The sequence below is a fragment of the Lutjanus erythropterus genome, chromosome 10, assembly GCF_056507025.1.
Source record: "Lutjanus erythropterus isolate fLutEry1 chromosome 10, fLutEry1.hap2, whole genome shotgun sequence".
Taxonomy (NCBI): domain Eukaryota; kingdom Metazoa; phylum Chordata; class Actinopteri; order Lutjaniformes; family Lutjanidae; genus Lutjanus; species Lutjanus erythropterus.
In genome coordinates this window covers 36,096,215-36,119,411 of record NC_139326.1, presented here as the reverse complement: position 1 = coordinate 36,119,411, position 23,197 = coordinate 36,096,215, and the positions used below count along the sequence as shown (strand labels likewise).

At 40.0% G+C, this 23,197-nt stretch overlaps 1 protein-coding gene across 1 annotated transcript in view; it reads left to right on the top strand.

Annotated features, from left to right (window-relative positions):
* zmat4a (zinc finger, matrin-type 4a) overlaps window positions 1-23,197 on the top strand; it is a 217,107-nt gene that overhangs the window by 16,449 nt on the left and 177,461 nt on the right. Inside the window, exon 2 of the mRNA XM_084729631.1 lies at window positions 16,759-16,860. Coding sequence (XP_084585757.1) covers window positions 16,759-16,860 — 102 coding nt within the window. The remainder of the gene's footprint in view (window positions 1-16,758; window positions 16,861-23,197) is intronic.

Below are 23,197 nucleotides of genomic sequence, written 5' to 3'. Positions count from 1 at the left end.
GGACATAAAATAACCCACAATGTTTGAGGAATGCCATTACACATAGTACATTACACAAACTAAACAAGCTTTCCAGACAAGGAGCCTCAGCGTCATGTAATCTTGTTAATACCAATTTTAATCATCATGATCAAGAAAGAAAAGAGCTCTAGTATTGGTACAGTATCGGTATAGACAGATATGTAAATTTAGATACCAGACTGAAACTGAAAAATAGTGGATCAGTACCTCTCTAATTTGGTCAGCTGATTAATTTTAAATATTGTAGAGAATTTTGATCATATTCAAAACATGTCATCAAGTGCCTGTGGATAAATGCTTTGTAATTAGAAACAATGTGGTTACAAATATCTTGCATCAGTCCGAACGTCCACCAGTAACTCACACTGGCTCAGTATTTCAAGTGTCTTGAGAGATATGCAGACTCTGAGCCTTTTTCTTTTTTACAGGACCTCATTATGACTTTTACTACGTTGAGCGCTTCAGCAGTTCTTTGTGACAGCAGCTCAAAGCCACGGCTTCCCAGCACTCCTCTCTCTCATACTGATACTCTTTATGTATGCAGCAGCTATGATTAATTGCCAGTTTTACTGCTCGTAATACTGCATATGGAATGAATGACCAACTTCTAATTTATGAGTTACCATGATGGTCTGTGTGTAGTCATCATTCTCAATTTAACAAGTCCACACACTATTGGTGAAGGTTACTTTAATCTGTGAATTGAGGGAAAGTCACTGCAGCAGTGTGGTTCATTATTTTTCAGAAGGATTATTATTTTTCTTTTGATAATGAGAATTATCAGGCACCTTGGGACTGCCAGTGCCAGTGGGTGGCTACTAACATTCTAACAACAACAATTTTCAACAAGGAAAAATGGATAAATAACCACAGAAGACATTCAGTGTTGCATTTATCATTATAGATTCATTTTACCATGTCTATAAAAAGATTTGCAGTTCAAGGCTGGATTACAAAGTTTCTGAAAGGGATACAATCGCATTGGAGCCAAAGTTTTAAGCAGTTAGGAAACAACATATGAGACTTTTCTTGGTCTTGAGAAGCTGCAGCATTTATTAACTGATGCACTGTAAAATATACTGTACATTTACTGCCAGACTGACAGCTTTCTGCTCCACTATGGGCATCATTGTTGACTCTCAGTTTGCTGCTCGCCTTCACTCACTTATACACTGAACATACAGCTATAGACTGTATATTAAATGGGTTGAAATCTTTTTTTAAAATATGATCTCTAGTTGAAGAGAGTTATTTCCCCCCTTCCCCTCCTGTCCAGACCAGTGGCAATCACAATAAAATCACCATGTGGCCAAGGGCATTATCTGATTTGCAGAAGCAGAACCAAATCACAATTTGTTGGAAAAGGAAAGATGTGTGAGAAAACAGAATTATAATGAGGTACTGTAGTGCTGCAGAGATGACCTGGCCCAAAAATCTTGCTCTTTAGATAAAAGAAAACATAATTGTTTGGTTCAGACTTTAATAAATATCACATCATTGTGATGTTAATATGTATTTTTTCAGTGAACATGAAAACTGTGGTGCAAAACTGATAATTTCCACTACTCTTATTGCTTATCACAGTCACAATTTCAGTTAAAATAATTGCAATGTGACTTTTTTACCAAGTCATGCAGCCCTTCTCCAGACTCAAGGAAGCTCTGCAGGAGCGCAGGACGTATGCAACATTGTAAACTGACAATAACAAGTGGTGATGAATCCTACGCTGCAAGTTGATCAACTGCTTATAACTGTCAGCTGTCTGTAAATGTAAAGCTAAGCTCATTATCCTGAAAACAAAAGCCCACTGCTCCAGAAATACGCTCTCTGAAGTTGGACTTAGGTGGCTGCCTGTCCCACTGCCTGCCAGACTCCATTAACATATTGGTCAATTTTCATTACAGACATCTGCAGCTTTGACAAGATTATCAATGATTTTTTTTAACAACTCATTAATTAGATGCTTACTCATTTGGCAAACATTCGGCATTAATTTGAACTCTAAATAACATGAAATGGACAAACAAAAATTCCAATCTGGAATAGAAACGGCTGCAGTGTTGTTGTCAGAGAAGCTAGTGTGTCAACTTAACATATTTCCTTGATCTCCGATGACATATCATGGTTATTTTATGATTTATTACCGCAAATATATTACAGATTCTGCCCTTAAACAGAAAAATTCCTGCTGTTTGTATCTTCATTCACTGTTGTCTGAATCTCCTCTGCCTTCTTTTAGTCACCATTTTGTGACTTTTCTTTAGCTGTACTCCCTCGCATGCTTAAAAATCAAATAATAAAACCAAATACGAGCTAAATATATTACAGTAATTTGTAATAAATGTGCTGAATTCAACATATATCAAATTAATTCTACACTCTGTATGATCATATGCATTGAAATGAGGATGTTAATGGAAATCACACAGTCGGGGATGCTGTTGAACCCGAGTGCTCACATTTAAATTACTTCAGTCTTGAGCTAAACTGAATGTAAACTTATCAGATCAATTCTCAAAGTCACAAATGCTGTAAAATAACATTAGCTAACACTGCAGCAGATGTGAGTTTGCTAAATGTCTCATTATAGGGAGTTTTTGTGAATCAGTGTTGTGGTGCCGGAGTGCTCAGACGTGCAGCTGCAGTGGAGTTGAGAACAGATTGGGATAGAGTGTTCAGGGCTAGTTTCTGTCACGACCTTTAAAATGCCTCTTTTCCTCTCTGTTTTTTTGTGAGCACTTTGCTCTGTGCTACAGGCCTCTGACAATTTAAGGGTGGAGAGAACAGTCTGTGTCTGATCTGCCACAACAGCTTCTCACAAGAGGAATGTGAGGTCTCTGCGTGGGAGGTGCACAATCACCCCAAGTGAATACAGTAGCACTTTAAATTAAATTAACTAAGGGGGAGACAAAGCATTTGGCTTTCATGTTGCTCTGTTTCTAGAAGTGGGGATGGTAATTGATAAGGTTTATTGATACCACTGCTGTTATCACTGCTGTGTATCGGTCCGATTCTTTAGCGATACCCTTATTGATTCTTGATCAGTTTTCTGTGTGAGGTAAAAAAGTAGAGATATACAGAGTTTCGATGTCAACACAACTTAGTCTGAACACAGAGTAAAAAAAGGCATGTATGTGATGAGCAAAAACTCTACTGCTGTCCTGACTTTTATTTTAATGGACGAAATGAGAGAATATTTGTACAGTATTTCATTTAGGTTTTCGTCCTAAAAGATAAAAAAAATCTGCTAAGCCTGCCTGCGTCAAGCTAATGGTATCATAACAGGATATTTACCCTCTGTAATGGATAGACAGCTTTAGTAGGAAAGAGTGGCATTTGTGCATAAATGGCGTTCCTGTAATTTGGAAATGGAAACCCATTTATGCAGATGTTTCAGCATATTGCTTGTATTTCCGCCTTACTGGAATTGATTATTTTATTATTTTTCTTGCAACAAACCCAGTGGCCATCTTTCATCATAGATGTTTCCTTCCTCTCTGTCATTACTCTGTTGTGTTGCAAAGTTCCAGCAGTCTAAGTTTGATGTCTCGTCATTGTTTTGCAGTACGCAACTGTCAGAAAACCGTGTCGGCAAAGACAAAAGGATGAGCTTGGAGGCATATGATTCCAATGGATCAGACGCTCCATCACTATCTAGGAGATCATTGTTCAGTGGTATTAGGCAGAGCCAGGCATAAAGGCAGAGACACAGTTCAGCCGCAGTTGCGTTGTCTGTAGTCATGGCAATGTCTGTTGGCCAGTCAGTCTGCCACTTTGGTCTTGACTGAAATATCTTGACAACTGTGTTGTCAAGTGAATGAAGTGGATGAAGCTTTTTCTGGAACTTCTTTTTATTTCCTTTCAAGAGTCAGTCGTACAGTGCATAAGCATGTTCAAAGACTTCACAAGGCCATTAATGTCTTTAATAGGCAGTCTGTGAGTTTCAGCATCCCCTCAATGTCCAAGGAGGAATGAATAATCATGTTCGTCCATGGGCCCAGAGAAAACAAGTAAATAGACAGGAAGTGAAGTGGATGAACCTTAATAAATTTGTCGATGTCCTGACTCTTCATCATGGTTTCCAGACGATGACTCATGACTTTGGTGATCACTCACATCATTTTTAATTCAGAGGACTCCTAGTGGATGGATAACCACGGTCATTGCTGCAAATATATGTTTTCTCCTGACTTTTCATCTAATAGGAATGCACCGATTTCAATTTTCTTGGCCGATTCCGATTTTCAGTCTTTCTAAGAATTGTAATTGACAGCATTCACAAACATTTTTACAACTTTTCTTGTAAAAATTAAATTGGATGTTCATAATAAGACACTGACTATTAAATATGAATTAAATACTATTTAAATTTCCAAAGTCCTCTAGGCCTAAATTATAGTTTTATAAAGATTATGAATAAGGGGAAAGCAAATCTCAAGAAATCATTGAATCTCACAGGATTTCGTTGAATGTGATTTCACATGATCTCCTGTGGAAGCAGATGTAAACAAACCGGAGATGGACGCGGTGCAACAGTTTGCTGCAGTAAAACTTTGCCGTGAGAAAAACAGAAGCAGAAGTTAAACGAGTCTGGATGAGAAAATGTTCGAGGAGTCGCATCAACACAGGTTGAGGTGAGATTTTAACTGTCCCTCTGTGAACAGCAGTCTGCTGCTTGCTGAAGAGCTACAAAGTTTACGGCTGTTCTGCAACATTGTGAGCTGCTCTGTCTTGTTGCAGACTGTCTGTCATCTCTTTATACTGTTCTTGGAATCTGTTGCTGACACCAGCTTCATGCAAGCATGTATCTGAGTGTGTGTAGCTGTGATCAGCACTGTGGTGGGTGTGATATCATGGTCAGTTTGTCTGCTGTGCGCATGACGTGACCATCATGCAGAACACATGAGTGACAATAACGGGCGCAGAATTGGATATGTGACGCTGACCGGCCGGTCACCGGTTAAGACTGGTCATGCTGAAAACCAGCCAGTTCCGGTCTCTGGCCAGTCGGTTGGTTGCATCTCTATATCTAATGGCAGCATCTGGTCAAAATTTAAATTTTTTGAATGGTCTCACTTGTATGCTGACATTAGAATATAACTCAGAGCTTACAACTACAAAAGCTTCTGAAAGAGTTGTCTATTCACATGCTCACACTGGTTTTGGACCTGATCTGGGCTTGAGGAATCCAGCTGTATCGTTTGATTTGGAGTGACACACCTTTTCTTTCATTTGCACTCAAGATGAAGAAGAATCCTCAAAAGAGAAGCCTCTCCAGGCACCATGAGCCATTATGTGCGTGTCTGTAGGTCCATAGTTCTTTTAGTGAAGGGAACTTTGGTCAGAATCTGTTGGACAACAGGGTGAAAACAGGATTCGAGTTGAAAACATAGCTTGCTTTAAACTTTCTGTTGGCCATGTTAGAATTCTGGTGATCAGAATTCAGTATCTGCTGTCCTCTGTGCTCCAAAGGAACACCCACTGGAAAGGCCAGTCTAGTGTCCAGCATGTCTGTGAGGGCGTTCATCCAGTTTCCCAGCTTAACACCCTCCCTAATGAATTACAACTGACCTTTTATAGCTGCAACATCTGCTGGGCACTCACTGCTGTGACCTCGCTTTTTTCTCTGCACTCCTTCCCTCCCATTGTTCCATCAGCCTTTTCTATCTCACCCCCCCAACCCCCAGCCATGAGCTTCCAGCCCCGCGCAGCTTGCTTTGGCTGATTTGCTGGCGGCTCGTCATAGTCAAAGACAGATGATAAACAGTGTTGACTAGGTGTGAGAAACAAGCTGCCCTCCTGCTAATTTGATCGCCAACGCGAGGCACGTTGCATTGTTCCCTCTGACTCCTTTGTCCCTTGTTTCTCCTTCACCAAAGCGGTGATACGGCTTGTTTCATGAGCTCACGGGGCTGGTGCTGAGAGAGCCCGGCTGTAATGATGTTGACAGCAGCTGCTCTGATCAGATATTGATGATTGAATTGTGTAGAGAACCCCCTGTTGGTTTATGATTGTGATGCCTTCCCTTATCCAATTACATTGAGTGAAAATTAATATTTTTCTCAGCATCTCATTTAGAAGAGAGTCAACCTCTTGCAATTACAGCAGTGTATCTGACAGTAAAATCCATTAGCTTAATGAATTGATCGCCAAAGGAGAGGGACATGTTAATTCAGTGAGCAGCGGTTGCTCTTTGGAGAGCTGTACTTCACACTCAGCAGGACTTTGCCTGCTCTCCTTCCTGTGCCTCTGAGTGATCGACACACTCGGGGACAAGGAGAAAGTGCTGCTGTCAAGTAGAAGTTAAAAGATAATTCTAGTTAATTAGAATTTTGGTCACTTCAGCCGTCATTGCTGTTTGCAACAAGTTAATTGCTAAGATCTGAGAATGCAGTGACATTGATGAAAAGTCTGACACACAAACCAATCAGACAAAAAAGTTCCCAAATTAAGTATTACTGCAGTGAGGGAGGTCATGTTTTTCGGTTTGGTGTCTTTGTTTGTTTGTCAGTCTGATTTAAGAAAAACTATTGACTACTAACTGATTTTCATGAAACTTGGTACAAGGGTGTAGCATGGACCAAGGAAGAACCTATTACTTTATGCAGCAAATTTGACTCACAGTGCAGATACACAAATATTTTTTAATTCTTGTAAACATTGAAGAGATCAATTGTAAAACTGGTGTCTTTGGCGAAATTAAGTGAATTTGTTGTTCATGCACAAACACGTCGAAATTAGAGTGAATGGCGACTAACCCTAGAACTAGGTGTTAATGGCCATGTCATGTGGTGACCGAAAGAATGAGATCCCAGATTCAAGTGGCCAGACTCGTGAGATAGATAGGGTGAGGAGCTCAGACATCTGGATGGAATAGATCTGCTGCTTCTTCAGGTCGAAAAGGAGAGCTGGCTCGGGCATCTGATTAGGATGCCTCCAGGATGCCTCCTGTTTTTGTTCTGGGCAAGTCCCACTGTGAGGAGACCCTGAGAAGTCGCTGGGGAGAGGCATGTCTGGAATACCTTGCTTAGTCTGCTGCCACTGTGACTCTACCCAAGATGAGAAGAAAAAAAAGGATGGGTGGGTGGATTTCTTGCAATACATTAGATTTAGTGTATTAATTAATAAATTGTAAGAATACAATCTAACTTTGTTGTTAATTAAACATCCACTCAGATTGTCCTAATTTGAGCCAGCAGTGTTTTGTCCTAAAATATGTTGCATATCATACATAGAAGACTGGACTACTGGCTTTGTGCACTCTCTGAGAGCCGTTCTTGCTAATATTGGAAAACTTACCAAAAGGAACTGCTCTTCTAAACCACTGGATGCCCTGTTGACCCATCACTAAGCTAAGCTATTGTTTCCCTGTTTTCTAACACAAAATGCAGAAAAACAGTGAGCCATAATGTGTGGAAGCAATTTAGATTTTACACCATAGATGGAAATTAGATCATAAGGCTGTTTGCTAACTTTGTAAAACCCAACTATCTTACAGTAACATTAGCTTGTCGCTCAAGTGAAGCAGCTGAGGTACTGCGAATGATCAGAACAATGTGAATTCTGCACTGCCATTTTTGGACTACATGGGTTGTGTTCAAATTAATTAGTACAAATGATGTCTTAGTTTGACTTCGCTCGAACTTGGTCTTGGTTTGGCGAACAAGCTAAATAATTATCAGACGCTATCGGCTTTTCATCCTGTCTGTCTGCTGAATGTTTTCTCATTAGTCCAACACACCCAGGACAGAATACTGATAAGATCGTCTGTGCAAGGTCCTCAGTCAGTCATCCTCCACTTAGCTACTTGATGTCCATATGCCATGTGTGGGACTAACCTCACTGAAAAATAAAAAGAAACACCACCTGAGAGTTTCTGTGGAGGAAGAGACCTAACATATGTGTTATAATATCAAAATGTTTGACATTCATAGAGTGTAATCTTCATTTTGGTGGTTATTGCACAGTCCATACCCCCTCAAACCCAGTCACCTGTCAGCCCATCCACCATATCTAGCTAAACTTCTTTTTCTTTCTTGTCCTGTCAGACTTTGCTCCAGCAATTAATTTGGTAAATACAATGTTATCAGGACTGATAGAAATGATGCAAAAACCATAAAAACACTTAATATGTCATACTAATTCTTCCAGGGCTCTGCACTCTCTGCAAAGCAAAGTAAACTCCCATGATTACTGACTAAACATGCAGACAAAAGTTAGTGTCAGAGGTCACGTCCTGACTATGGATACAACTAAATGCTTCTTGGTCTGCAGCATGATAATATATTATTTAGACATACGAGGCAAATAAACTCACTAACTGTTTGTTTTTCTTTATCTGTTTATTCCACATTGCTAGGTCAGGACAATTCAGTCTCAAACTGGGGTGAAAATGCAGACTTAACAATGGAACAACTGGAACGAAGTGTTCCTCTAGCTGTGGAAAATAAAATCTAAGATTAGAGTTGTTTTCTTTCCCCGGCTGCTGCTGCTGCATCTCCTCGTGCTGCTGCTGATGTTGCCGCTGATGCTTCTGTTTCTTAACAGAATTTAGGGTGATTAATCATTCATTTCCAGCATCTGTGCACCCTTGCTAAAACAGGCAGCGGGCCCAACACTGGCACAGGCTGATAATGGAGCTCTCAAAGCCTCTCATTTATGTTGTTTGTCCTGTAGAATCTGAACAGGAAACGTCGCTGCTCTCGACTGATTACAAGACCCAGGACGAGAGTGGCGTTTCTGATTTATTTATGTTTCTCTTCTTCCAAAGCCTCTTGTCTGCAGACACATCGGCCCCTGACATGTTTTATCCTTGCCCCATCAGTCTGGTCGCAGCCTCTGGGCTTCTGGGTACAAAAGGGGCAGCAGCTCAGAGGCAGGGTACATTCAGGTCATGTCCTGGCTTAGGAAGGTGACGCTAAATGCTATGGAGGAAAAAAACAAAAGTCTGCAACTTGAATGTCATGCTGTTGTGATGAATAATACACAGTGATTCAAAACCAGCATGCTACTGAGCTCCTCCTGCAGTGAGTCAATTTTTATTACAACAGAATTAGTTCCATCGGTAGGGTTGCCAATATGGCACTGCTTCCTATACAACTGGTACCTAGTAGATCAAAATATTACTTATTAAATAGTTGCCTGGTGCAGACGTTGCATCGCCAAACCACTGCTTAACATTTCAGCAGCACTCTCTCTACATGGCTCTGGCAGCAGGTGGCCTGCTGTTAGCTAGTAGCTGCCATGAATGTAGTTAAAATTGCGAAATAACTGGTCTAAAGTGTTGCTGTCTTTCATGCTAAAGAATTCTGATGCCCGACAGTACATCCAACAAATGTCTAGGAAAAATTGCATGTAAAGAGGGGAAGCATCAGGCGACATACTTGATCAACTTGAATGCAGAGGGATACACTGTGCTCAAAAGCTTGTGTGAATGCAAACCAAGCTCATCAGTCTGCAGTATGGATGTCCCTGAACCAGACACAAAGTAGTAGATCAGCCGCTGTTTAGACACTGGTACCATTTTAGTACTGGTACCATTTTAGTAGTCATCATTTTAGTACTGGTATTGGAAAAAAAAAAAACAGTGACACCAACCGTATTCACTGGATTGTTCACCTGTTTCCGGTGGCATCTTCTGACTGCATTTTCATGTCCTTGCAATTTGCATGCTAAAAATGAGCCTGTGACAACAGTATGAACGTAAATAAACTAACAGCTATTACCTTCACACCGTATATGTTGTCTGATATACTCAAATATAAAATGTTTTTTTAACATGATGCAGAAAAGGATAGATTAATTTGGAATTTGTTCAGCATAGCATGTTCCGACATCACATCTGTGTGCGTTAGCAAGGTAGCTAGCCAGCTAAAGTTTGTCAGTAAAGCAGGTATTGGCCAATGAGTAAGAACAATAAGTGCATTATCTGCATAAGTTCAGTTATGTAGGTTAACTGAATATGTTATGCAAGTTAATTTACATACCAAAGTTAAAATAACTCGATGACAGTGGGCCTCATTCACAAACAGTACATATGCACAAATTTGTGCTTAAACCATGCGTATGAATGTTTTACACAAAAATCTGGGATTCATCAATATGTCCTTACCTGAATTTGTTCATACTCTGGGAATAAATTTAGAACTGCTTCAGACCACGTGTATGCACAAAAGATGGCAGCTCAGGTAGAAATTGTTGAAACGTACCTTTAACTAAATGCAGGACATACTGAAACTGCATTCATTAAAAAAGAAAAAGCTTTAATAGAAGTCTTGGAAATGTTTTTATGGCTGATTTATCTTGTTTTATTTTCCTTGTTGTTAGGATTTTAGTGTTAAGCACTTTGCATAGCATTTTATGAATGTATTGTGCCAGACGTTAAGAAGAAGAAGAAAAAGAGGAATGATTAATGTTGGGTGAAAAGGTGAAAATCCTTACTGGATGTCATCACTTATCATCATCCACTTATAGATATTTGGAATGATCTCGTCTTGGGCTGACAGATCAGGTGTTCCTTGTTCTCCACGTGTTTCCTTATTTTTCATCTGGTCTGTTTTTCTTCATCCCACATCAACTTTAAAACAATGTCTTTTTCCCCTGAGACACAGTCCCTTTCTCCTGGGACACAACACAACATGCATGCCTCGGTTACTCCATCCCAAGACGTTATTACGAGTCGCTGAAAGTGTCTTTTCTGTCTTCCCCCGCGGACATGGACAGTGCAGCTGTGTGTCTGTGGTTCAAACTGAATGGGGTGAGGCGGCGCTCAGCGCTGGTAGAAAACAGGTGAATCAGAGAAATAAATAGTTTTTTCCTGATTGTTTCACAGGTGTTAACCTCTAAACACAAATAAACACCCCTGCACACCACACCAACGCCTGATTCTGTCTAAATATGAAGTTAAAATGACTTCACTGCTTCCTCCATGATACTTTCCTATGCAAACACATTTCGTAACATGGAGAAATGGGGGCGTGTCGGTATGCAGATTGCAGACAGATAGAATGATTCTGATTCACACACAGTGGTAAGAACAAACTTGGCCTGTGCGCATGTTTCTTGAATCAGACAGCGAGTTTGCATGGGAATATATTTTGTGCACGGAGTAAAGAACACAAACTGTGGCCTCCTGGGTGACATCCCTGTTTTCCCACCCCACCTCCTCCATATGTAACCTTTCTTGCTCTTCATACTGTGTCACCTGACCATTTTTTCTCTGAGATTTGTGCATAAAATGAAACACTGTCTGCACAAGTCTGTACTGACTGACTAAATGGCATGAAATGTGACAAACAAAAAAGGCATTGTGATAACGCATGTAACTACTTAATACATTGTCGTATTCATAAGAATTTTGGTGACACCAGGCTGTCATACCACCATAGATTCAACTACAAATGCAGTCTTTTCTGAGCATTAACCATCTCCGCTGCCACAGCTTCAACCAGCAGGGCCGGGCAGAGCAGCTGCAGCTGTGCTCACAGTGAAAAGGAGAAATGAGCAATAAATGCATCATGTAAAGTGTCCTTTCCGTAATATCTGCCCAGCGTGTCTCTGAACTGGTAGTATCGCTGGACTGGATGGTCACACACCAGCTGTTCTCATAGATCAGGGAAATATATTGTGAGAGGTTTTGTGAGGAAATGCAAAAATAGTTGAGAGAAAATGACTCTTAGGGCCTCTGCAGATGTTAGTGTTTGTGTGGCCTCAGCTTTATAAGGCACGTGTCACTTAGAGCTGCACTACGGTGCAAAAAATAAAAGTAACCCTTAAACCTGCACTTCTCTAATGTATTATTTACTTCACCTGTTGCTCCTTGCAGAAAACAGCATGTTGGAAGTGTCTCCAACCCACAGAACCCATCATTTATTTACACAGCATCAAGAGGAGATGATGTGGGAAATACACAGTGCACATTACAGCTTATAACATCCAATATATTTAACACCATTATATCATAACAGAGGCTCTTATGTACTTTATGTCAAAAATCTGCTGGCGTATCTGTAAACAGGAGGCTGAAGAAACGACTTCTGGATCTTTCACCAGATGTTTCTGCAAGCCGGTGCGTTGCAGCTTGTCCTCCTCCTGTGCAGAGCCTCAACTACCAGCTGTGTTTGGGAGGATTTGATGGTCACATGTTCTCATGAAAATATTTGAAAGCATTATTTCAGCCTATTTTTTTTTTCCTACTGGAAATGTTGAGTGCCCCAAAGTTTTATGTCAGAAAGAAACCCCACCATTATGAAACTGCTGACCTATGTGGACAATATTTCAACAATTGCTTGGCTGATTTGGACAATATTGGAGTGGTTCTGGGGGTTATTAAGGATGCTGAATTCATTTCTGACATTTTCAGAATGTAAAACATGTAAAGCATATTTCAACTCCCGTTCCATTCAGATTTGAAGCTTTAAAACACAGTGAATTGATTGAATTTCAGAGATAACTCATTGAAACTGAAATAACTCGGTTATAAATTACAGGGTGTAAGGGTGTAGCATGGACCAAGGAAGAACCCATTACATTTTGCAGCAAAGTTGAATCATGGTGCAGATGATTTTTCACTTTTTTCTTTGGCAAAATGTAGGCAAAACACGTAATGTGCCGCGACTAAACATATAACTACATGTTAACAGCCATGTCAAGCATCCCTTTACAAACAAATACAGCCCATATCTAAGAAAAAAAGAAACACTTAAATCATCCATACTTTTTTTTCTAAGTCAGTATTACCAAAATAAGCCTTTTCAAAGATTATTGTGGCTAGCATTACACACACATAATCGCTAAGAATTTCTTACAACCATCATGGTGAAAAAGGACCTCAGCTGGAAGGCAAAGCTTTCGATTTACTAGTCAACCATCAGTTCAACCCTCATCTATGATTAGGAGCTTTGGGTAGGGACTGAAAGAATGAGATCCCAGATTCAAGCGGCTGGATTGACTTTCTTTTGTAGGGTGACTGATGGGCAAAGAGCTCACACATCTGGATGGAGTAGATCCGCTGCTTCTTCAGGTCAAAAAGAAGATGGCTGAGCTGGCTCGAGCATCTGATTAGGATGCCTCCAGGATGCCTCCTGTTTTTGTTCTGGGCAAGTCTGTGAGGAGACCCTGAGAACTCGCTGGGGAGAGGCATGTCTGGAATACCTCGCTTAACTGAAAGCAGACATATTCCAGCTCCTGTTCCATTCAGTTTTGAAGCTTTAAAACAGTGAATTGATTGGATCTCTAAAATTCTTAATTTCTGTTTTAACCAAAGCCATAAATTAAATCATGGTGGGCTGATTTTGATGAAATTTCAACCAGTCCAATAGAATCACGGTGTTCTAAAGCTTCTAAATTGACTGGAACTTTATCAAATCAGCCAGGAGTTGGAATAGAGCTGCTTCTGCTTCAAATGGCCATTTTGAAGTTTGAAAATTGCAGCAATGAATTCAGCATCTTTAATAACTGCCCCAAACCATGCCAATATTGTCCAGCCTAGCAGCTGCTGAAATATTGTCCATGTAGGCGATTATGCTAATTTATCAAAATGCAAATTGCCCTACATATGCAAGTTAGCATCTGGACGTTTCATAATGCTGGGGGCCCATACTTTACAGTTCTGACATTAAACTTGCAGGTACTTTTCAGGTTCACAATAAGGCTCTGTGGATTGGCAAATAGACTATTTATCTCCATTCTCACTGAAGAAAATTCAGACAAGTTGGTCTGCACATGACCCCGGTTCTCATCTGTCCCGCTGCTCCTAATGAAGACGCGCCTGCCTAAACGAGGATGAGTCGAGCCTGACTGCTTCCAAATATGAAATGTGAGCCCCTAATGGAAGCCGGGGCTGAATTAGTAATAGAAAGCAGAGATGGCTCAGCTGTGTCCACGGAAAAGGAAATAAAAAGCTTTTCGCAGCGGTCCCTCCCCGAATCCCTTTCCTCCAACAAACAGTTTTATGTTTTAATGAATTTCCAGGAAAAGCTGTCAGTGTGATCTGTCGTTTTTATTTATTTATCGTCCTCAAATATAATTTTGGCTGCATGGCTGAAGTTTTAGTGGGAGGTTTAATATTAAATAGTTTTTCTGAGTCATTGCTTGCAAAACCTGCTCAGCATCTGTCACTAACTCAAATGCTTGAGGTAATGAAATATTGATTAACAGTGATGAAAGGATGAAATGAGATTATTGTTTACTTGCTCAATTACATCTTGGTTGGTTTGTCGTAGCTCCCATCAGATCCTCACAGCAAGGCTGCGTGATAGCAAAAACAAACGTTGGATGGCTTTTTTGTATAAATAGTAAATGTTGGGGACATAACTTTTATACTGATTTCTTTTTCAGCACTTTTTAAGTTAGTGAACGAGGCATTTGTGTGTTTCAGGCTTAAAGTGTTAAACAGATAACATTTTGTTGGCAAGCGATTCAAGACGGCATGGGCGTATAGTCATTATTTTAAATATCAAAGTTGAACAGATACATCATTAACAGGGGGGTTGAGGGTCTTCCCCCAGAAGAAAAGTAGTTTAAGCCTACATTCCAAATAATAAAATCAATAGACCTAATGCAAAATATTAATATTTATAGCCATATTACACTTGAAGAGTCAGCTCTGATTTGCCTCAGTGTTTTCCCACAAGACTTTTTACATTGTAAAGTTAATTGCACCAGTCTGCACTCTGAGAACAAAATTAAGACCCTAAGTCTCTGAAAAAGGTTGTGCTCTGGTCTTTAATCAGAAGGACCACTGATATGAATGATGATGACATGGCAGAAAAAAGTCACACCCACAAAGTACGGTAAATAAGAGAGTTTAATGCAGTTCTGAAATGGTCAAAACCCAAAATCCACACAGGCATAGCCTATATTTCAGCCACCAATGAAGTTAAACACATATTATCTGTATTGAACTGGTTTTAGAAAATAAAAACAAATTTATTGGATATGGAGGAAGCATGTTTTGTAGAAAAATTTAAGCTTTTAACCAAAAATAGATCTATTTCGACAGTAAACCTTTTTTGGGCCAAACCAAACTGCAAAATTTGGTGGTTGATCTCAGGACATTGTTTATCAGCTTGAAATGGTTACATAAAAGTAGTGATGCACTGATCAAGTTGGGTGATATGTAAAAAATTTCCAAACAACCATCATCAGGCCATCAATCGGTGATTGACAATATCTTCGTCCCCACTCCCATCCTCTCAGGTCTCATCTGGGAAATGTCATTACATTATGCACGCTGTGTACCTTCACTATGTCCAACAAACAGAATAAACTTACAAAGTGTCAAGAAATTAAATATTCTCACACCTTTCCTTTTTAAACAGAGAAATACAACAGTACACCTTCTAAATTCAAGTTTCTCTCTTTTACTGAACTAAGATGAGCTTAATTGGCTCGTTAAATCCTCGGAAAATTCACTTCATTCAGACTTTACAGAAAAAACATGTAAAACTCACCAAAACCATCTTTGTTAGTCTGCCCACTCTTCCAACAACCACCAACTCTGGTTTGGTCGAATTAAATCCTTAATTTTACTGCAGGAAACAGTGCAAAGAGTTTGACTCTGCAGGCTGTTTATCTCTCACTCCTCACCCAGCTCAGCACACTCACAGTCTGGTGAGTGGGTGTGTACTGTGCCGCTGGACGCAGCAGCTGACACTCTGCAGACCATTACATTAGCAAAATAAAATGACAATCGCCCCAAAAAAGCGACCAACAATGGATTCAGCCCATCTTCGATAGATGATATATTCATCCAATTGCCAAGCCCTAAGTAGAAGTAGCAAGTATTAATGACTTCTAGAAAGACTGTGTGCAATAGCCCTCCTTCTACCTTCCTCTCCACATTTGTGTCTCCCTCCCAATCAAACACACACGGCTGCAGTGGTGCACACAGCAGCGCATCCAGTACGCTCTGTCAGCTCAGCTGATTGTTGCTCAAAGCAAAGCAAAACAGGTTAAATCTTCAAACTGTAAACTCCATTCTTTTACTTCACTGTGCAGCCAAACACCAGGCTAAACAATACAGTGTAGATTGATTTATAGTACTAATCTGTTAAAATTAAATGTTATAATAAGAAAGAAAAAAGAGGGAGAGACTGAGATAAAAAAAAAACAACAGACTTTATGTCTGTGTGGAGATCGCTTTTCCATTACTTTCCAGACATAGCAACATGCTCTCCTGACAGTGATTTGTAGCAGGTTCAGTAAATCTCCCCCTTAGTTTTTTTTTTATCCTAGAACCTCAGAGTTTTTACTTCAGGTGGCAAAGAAAACCAACAATCTTATTTGCATTTTTGTCTTTTACTGTGGTGTCTGGGACACAATCAGAAATGTTCCAGTGGGTATGCGTATGCATGTGTGTGTATGTGTGTGTGTGTGTGTGTGTGTGTGTGTGTGTGTGTGTGTGTGTGAGTGTGCATGTGCACTGACTGATTGACAGCCAAAGCATGCTGTGGAAACAGTCAGCAATGAGTTTGACTGAACCAGCTCAAAGGGCAGTCCAAAAATGTGATTACTTCATTTGTCAGTTGCTGAAAATAGCAAAATGATCATTGATACTGGCTCCTTGAATGTAACTGCCTGATTGTGGGGAACGTATGATTATAAGTTTATTTTTAAAAACACAAAAAGTTAGGGAGCAAAACCACCTCTTGAAATTTGTCAACAGTAATAATTTCAGGCGGTGCCACAAAGTGCATCCAGATCAGTAAGCGTGTCTGTGTTTGTCTCTTTCTCCAGATGAAGTCAACAGAGGTGGACCAAGGGCTTTTCACAGACAGCTACTGCAAAGTGTGCAGCGCTCAGCTCATCTCCGAGTCCCAGAGGGTCGCCCATTATGAGGTAAAGACGCCCCCCCCTCCCGCCACATTACCTCACATGATACATGATACACCACACTGTTGTGGAGTTAATGAAAGGCTTAGGGTCATGCTGTTTTGTGTCTGCCTCTAGAGACACTTGGCTGATCTATACACCTGAGCCCTGCAGCTGACATCCTGTCAATAAGCCCACGACACACCTGAGTTTACACACTTATTTTTTCATTAAACCTCAGCAGGGAACTATGACGGAAACGAAAGAATAATAGCAGTTAAAATTGAACTTTGGCTGTAATTTCCTCTCTGCTCCTACTTAAGTGGTGCTCATGCATCATCTCTGAGACACAGATGTTAAAGGTGCCATGCGTGGCTTTTTAAACAGCACCAGATAATTGCCATATTGTATTGGACTCATTAGTATAATTACAGTAAACAAGCAAAGCCATCACTGAAAAGCTACACTTCATTTTGCATTGTGTGGCACCCTGCTCTTATATCTCCCACTTTGTATGCAAATTGAGGAAGTGTGCAAAAATACAAGCTGCAAACATGGCAGCTAATGCAGCAGTGTGAGTAATAAAAAAAAAACTTGGTGATCAGTTGTATTTACGCAAGAATAATCAAGTCCACACACTGAAAGCTAATTAATGTCAATGTATGTGTGTGTTATGTGGCTATTTTTTATAATTGGCTTTCCTGGCTCTGACTGTTGTAGTGTCCAGCGTGGATTGAAGTTAAAAAAGTTTTCTGGCTTCCGGGTTTCTGGGTTTACTTTCTCATCATACGGCCTGCTGATATGTGCAGGAGGACGACCCAGATTTTTAAAATGTTTTTCTTTTTTTTTGGCTTGAGGAAAGTTTTATAAATATAAAAAATCCATGGATTAAAAATTCATAATAGAAAGAGTCATAACTGATGTTGTTTGCAGTTTTAGGTATTCTATTAATGGTTTTACAGATGTCTCTTTTATAATGGTGGCCTACACGGGAAAATGCTTTTTTGGGTTGGTGGGGAATTTTTTTTGCTGCAATGCCGTGAGTGGCCACTGGGGAAAAACTGCCGGGAAGGCTGTGCAGCACTGCCCTGGTCTGAAAAGTGAAGCCAGTGCAGAAGCGCCTTACAGATGCATTCTTTCTAATGGACAGCAGGGGCCGACTCAGCTAATACTGTCTATGCCTACAAGCTACCTGTTAAAACACACCTGATATGCCTATGTGGTTGGACACATCTTTCCAATATATGTGTTTCCTCTCAAGGTCACGTTCAGGGTGTTGAGACATGTAATATTAGCTTTACCTCCTTGCCTTCTGCACCTGGCTGGCTGCCTCGTTTCTATTGGCCATGTGGGTATTCATCATAATGTGCAGTACCACTTCATTCCAGTTCAGTCTAGTTAAACTTTAGGCGCAAGCTTGTGTTTTTCTCAACGCAGTGAAAAGTTGTTGTGGCAGTTACATTGTAACGTGATTACTTTCTTTCAGAAACATAACATGTAAGGGATTACAATTTTAAATTCAGTAATTATGGGGTGGCAGATCGTAGGGTTGGTGGCTTGATCCCCAGATCCACTTGTCCATATGTCCAGCTGTCATTGGGTGAGACACTGAACTCTAAATTGCCTCCGACGGTTAAACCAGCACCTTGCATGAGAGCTGAGCACTGATATGTGAGTGTGTGTGAATGAGAATATAAAGCCCTTTAAAAATGACAAAAGCATCACATAAACACAGCCAATTTATTACTTTACAGTTACTAATCCCAGTCACGCTTTGTTACTTCAACATTTTGGGGGTTGGCTTAGACATTGTTTTATCAGAAGTTAGATGGAGAGTTGATACCAATTTTGTGTTCAGTGGACAGACTGGTCAGGGATTTAATTTGGCACAGGGGCCACAGTAGAGTTGTAGGGAAGCAGTAAGCCTCTTCTTTACAAGAAATTCATGTCTCAAAGTTGTCTTATTTACATGTTGTGTCTTCTTTGCAACTTGTAAGCCTGCTTTTGGGAATCAGCTAGTGTTGTCCAGAGTTGGAAAGTGTGTGAAACCTGCAAATTCTTTGTGAGGACAGCAGTTCTAGATTGTTTTTTGAAGTAATCGGGGCAAAGCTTGGCTCCAACCCATATGCTGCCTTCCTGATAAAGCTCTCTTAACAACCAGTGGCTTGCTCATGAGCTGTTTGACCAGCTGAGCAGACTGTTGGTGTCCAATCAAGTTCAGGTGTAGAATATAGCCATTATAACCTGATACGTCACTGTTACTTACTGCTACTCTGCTGATACTTTGATGCCAGTGCTGTTTGCTCTGCAGCTCTTTATGTGCTTAAGTTTTTGGTATTTATGACTCAGATTTCATGTCTCCATGTGTTTGTGGGGAATTAGTTCTCCCAGCAGAATCCTCACTGCTGCCTGGATTCTGTGAAAGCTCCTTAAAAGAGCCGAGCTTTTCCCAACAAATCCAGTGGTATAAACATTTGATACAAAAAGTCAATTCCTTGACGTGTTTCTGACAGAATGAGGTAGGGGAGAGTCGCTTTAAATGTAAAGCTTTACAGTTGTAACACACGTTTTCCTCTTGATACGTAAATGCAAATATGACATCATCACATCAGCCTTAGGCAGTGTAGTCCGCAAACATCCTTGAAATATATCAACAGGATTCGTCCACTCTGCAGGCAGCAGTGGATTTCTAGTAAATATATAATGAGAAAATATAACAATGTATAGCTGAAAAGATGCAATCAAACATTAAAATGATGCCATGAATGAGGTCATGAGGGCCTTAAATGACAACTTGCATTGTGCAAGAAAATAAAAGTAAGTGGGAGCTGAATACAAACAGAACAAAAATGAGAGCCTGCTTTGGACCCGCTTAGGCTTTGCTCAGTATGATAAAAGCAGTGATGGAAATTCAAATCAGCATGACATGGTTTCACTCAGCGTGGGCAAAAATGCGTTTTCTTCCTCCATAAGCCCAGTCTGCCACCGACCCTCTCCTGCAGAGCTCCCCAGCTCTGAGCAGCTGTCTGTCAGCCTTGTATCTCAGCTCTGCCTGGCTCTCCCGGCCCTCAGCAAAAGCCCTGCGATAGATGTGAATGAACACAACTGAAGGTGAAGCCAAAACTAACCAAGTGAGTTGAGAAATTCCTGGGCTGAGCATGTTGCTCATTGTCTGGACTCTCTGTAAGATTTTATGTCTGATAATCCTACTTTGTGGAGGCTTTTCCTGAAGGAGTTTCTGATTAATTCAGGGTCTTACCAAAGGAACATGCACACGCAGCTGCACTAGTAAAAACTTTTTGCTTGACTGAAATATTGTCAATTTGCCATGAAAACTATTTGTTTAATTGTTAGGGACCAAACTCATAGGTCAGGAGAGACATAGGTTGCTTTTTGAAAAAAAAAAAAAAAAAAAATATATATATATATATTTTTATTAATAAAAAGTTTTAAAAAAAAAGTGACAAAATACTTAAATACTACAATAACAACATCAGAAACAGTTGCTGAAGAAATACTAACAAAAATCTAACTAGGAAATACTGCCCCTTCCCATTACACAGAAAATGGTGCAGTCCAGTTGGCAGTCATTATTGAAACAGGTCTGCAGCAGCTGGAACTCTTTTTATTGGCCAGCCAGAAGACTGCAGCAGCAAACCCCAGGAACTGTTAACTCAAATACAAGTATTATTTCCATGAAAATGCAATAAGTTAATAAAAATATAGGAAAATTGCCAACAAAGACTTATCACCATTATCTTAGTTCAGTGAATGGCTGCTGATGCGGCCATCAGATTAATGGTATAATTTTTTAACATTTATTTATGTTACAACTGGTGCTCACATTGTTACAAGTGAGACTCATATGCACTTTAGTTTGAATCAAACTTTTGTTTTAATTCCTCACGTCTTTCCACCATAGAAGAACTTTAATGATGGCAGACTAATGAAGGTCTTTTGCCTGAAGATTTTACATCTGCAGAGTGAAAACTGGAAAAATGTTAGAATTAGGGCAACTCTGCCCATGTACACAGTAAATATTCCTTATATAAGGTGTGCATGAGTCATCTATCTGCGTATACGCCATCTGATTTATACCCTGACACACAATAACCACAGTATCGACCCTGATCAGCCACCTCAAGGACAGTGTGAGTAAAGCTTCTGGTTGGTTTCCTCCAGTGTTGTCAGGTAGATAGGTGGACCTTTCTCTCTCTGCAGATGCTGCATCTCACTCACTGTCTCTTTGGGTTACCACACTGATCTGACTGCAGATCTGCTGCTGTTGGACATCTGTAGTAACAGGACTTGAAAGGACTCATACAAAGACTGTGGTCCACTCTGAAGTTTTAGCAAAGGGTGGTTGGTTATTGTTCCTTTGCAGAGCCGAAGAAAGTTGCTTGAGACCTCAAGTTAGTTTAGCACTTTTATTGATTTTCTTTTGTTTTTCCTGATAGAGACCAGGTTACTGCTGAGGTGAAATCTCATCAAAGAGAAATAAAGTTTTATTAATTCTCTTTGACACTGTCACTTTGTTCAAAGTTTACTTCATCTCTGAGTCAACTTTTCTTCTTTAGCTCTTAACAAGTCCCACTCTGTTTCCCTGCAGGCCGTTGTTCTCGCTCTGGTGCTGTGGAGTGCTATTTAAAGTAGTCCTAACTGTCCACGGGTAACAGGAGAACTGCTTTGTTCTCCTGGGCGTTGCAGGAGACAGGAAGTGGCTGTACCAATCCAAATCAAATATTCATTTTGTTATTGTGTGGTGAATGCTGAATACAGCACTTGGCCTGTTGCCTCCTGGAGATGGGGCATATTTGGATTCTCTTTTTGCACAGTTAGGGTCTAATGCATCGTGACATGTTTGGGTCATGGTGACGCTAGCAAGAACAAAAAAACAGATGGGAATAAAGGATGTGTAAACTTTAGTTTCCTTCTGCTGGAGGAGGTTGTTTTGCACTTAAGTAGATGTGGGTTCTTTTCAGTTTTGTTTGCATAGATTTGTCTGTAATTATTCCTTTTGTATTTGTGTTTGCAGATTCTCTCTTTAAAGCAGCAAACAAAAAAAATCAGGCTGCTTTGTTAAATATTGAGTCTGTGATAAAAATGACATCTTTGAACAAAATATCTTGTTTAAGTGATTGCTAGATGTGATGCCAGAGCCGCCTGAACATTCATAATAAAAATATGGATTGTCCCTGACTTGCATCTTAATGTGGAGTTCAGGGATTTGGCATAGCAGCAGAACATCTTCCATCAAAAATATAAACATGTTTGTTTTGAATAAATCAGAATAATGATCAAGAGTAGTGATGGCCACTGCTCAAACAGACAAAAATATTAATAACACTGTACTGCCGAGGTGGGACCAAGTTGGGCTGGGTGCCGAACTTAGACACTTTTTTGGCACTGATCGAATTCCTTTAAGGCTATCCAGTATCAAAAATGCCCTGTCATTTCATACCAAATTTCAATACCTGAGGCGTTTTGATGGTTATTTATATTTTTTTATAATCTGATACTGTGCAGGAATCTTTTAGTCAAGTTATCCAGGTTGAACTAAGTGCTTAAAGTAAAAACAGTTTCTCTATCTGCTCCCAGGTTTTTGAACCTTAAAGTGAGTAATTATTAGGGATGCACACGAATAGTCGACTATACGATTAAACATTCTCACCCTCGCTAGTTGGCACGAGAAATACTAGTCGTTCAAACTATTTATCTATATTTCATTCATGCATGATGCCAGTTATTTGTTGCCTCAAAGATTTTATGCAGCCGTCCGCCACTAGTTGGGGCAGTAGTACTGTCAGATGGCAGCCCCTCTTGCCCAGCGCATATGCCCCGATCGCCTAGGCAACCCCAGATGTTTATATCAGCAAAGTCGGACTGAAGACAGTATCAAAAGTATCATGCAGTAATAGGTGTTAAAGTCAAGGTATTGATATTGGTATATTTTGGAACGATACCCAGTTCAGGGAATAAGTAATTGTTTATTAAGTCATAAGTAAGTCTCAGGTCTTACAATCAAGCTTTCAAACTTTCAAACTTTGAGTTTTGAGTTCTAAACAAGTTATAATGAGCTTGTCACAAACAAAGTTATAATGAACAAGTTATAATGAGCTTGTCACTAAATGTTAGAGCAACAGAGCCTCGCGTTACCATTTTTTGTACAACTTAAGATGTTGAACAAAGTTGAAAGTAGTGTCTCCGTCTGTACTACTACTGCAAATCATTTTTTTATTAACCACCGCAAAGTTTTTGGACATGAATGAAATGGACTGGTTGTACTGACATTTTGACTTGTCACAGCAGGAAAAATACAGGTGGACTTAATAACAGTAACGAGGGCTCAGTTCCATTAAATGTC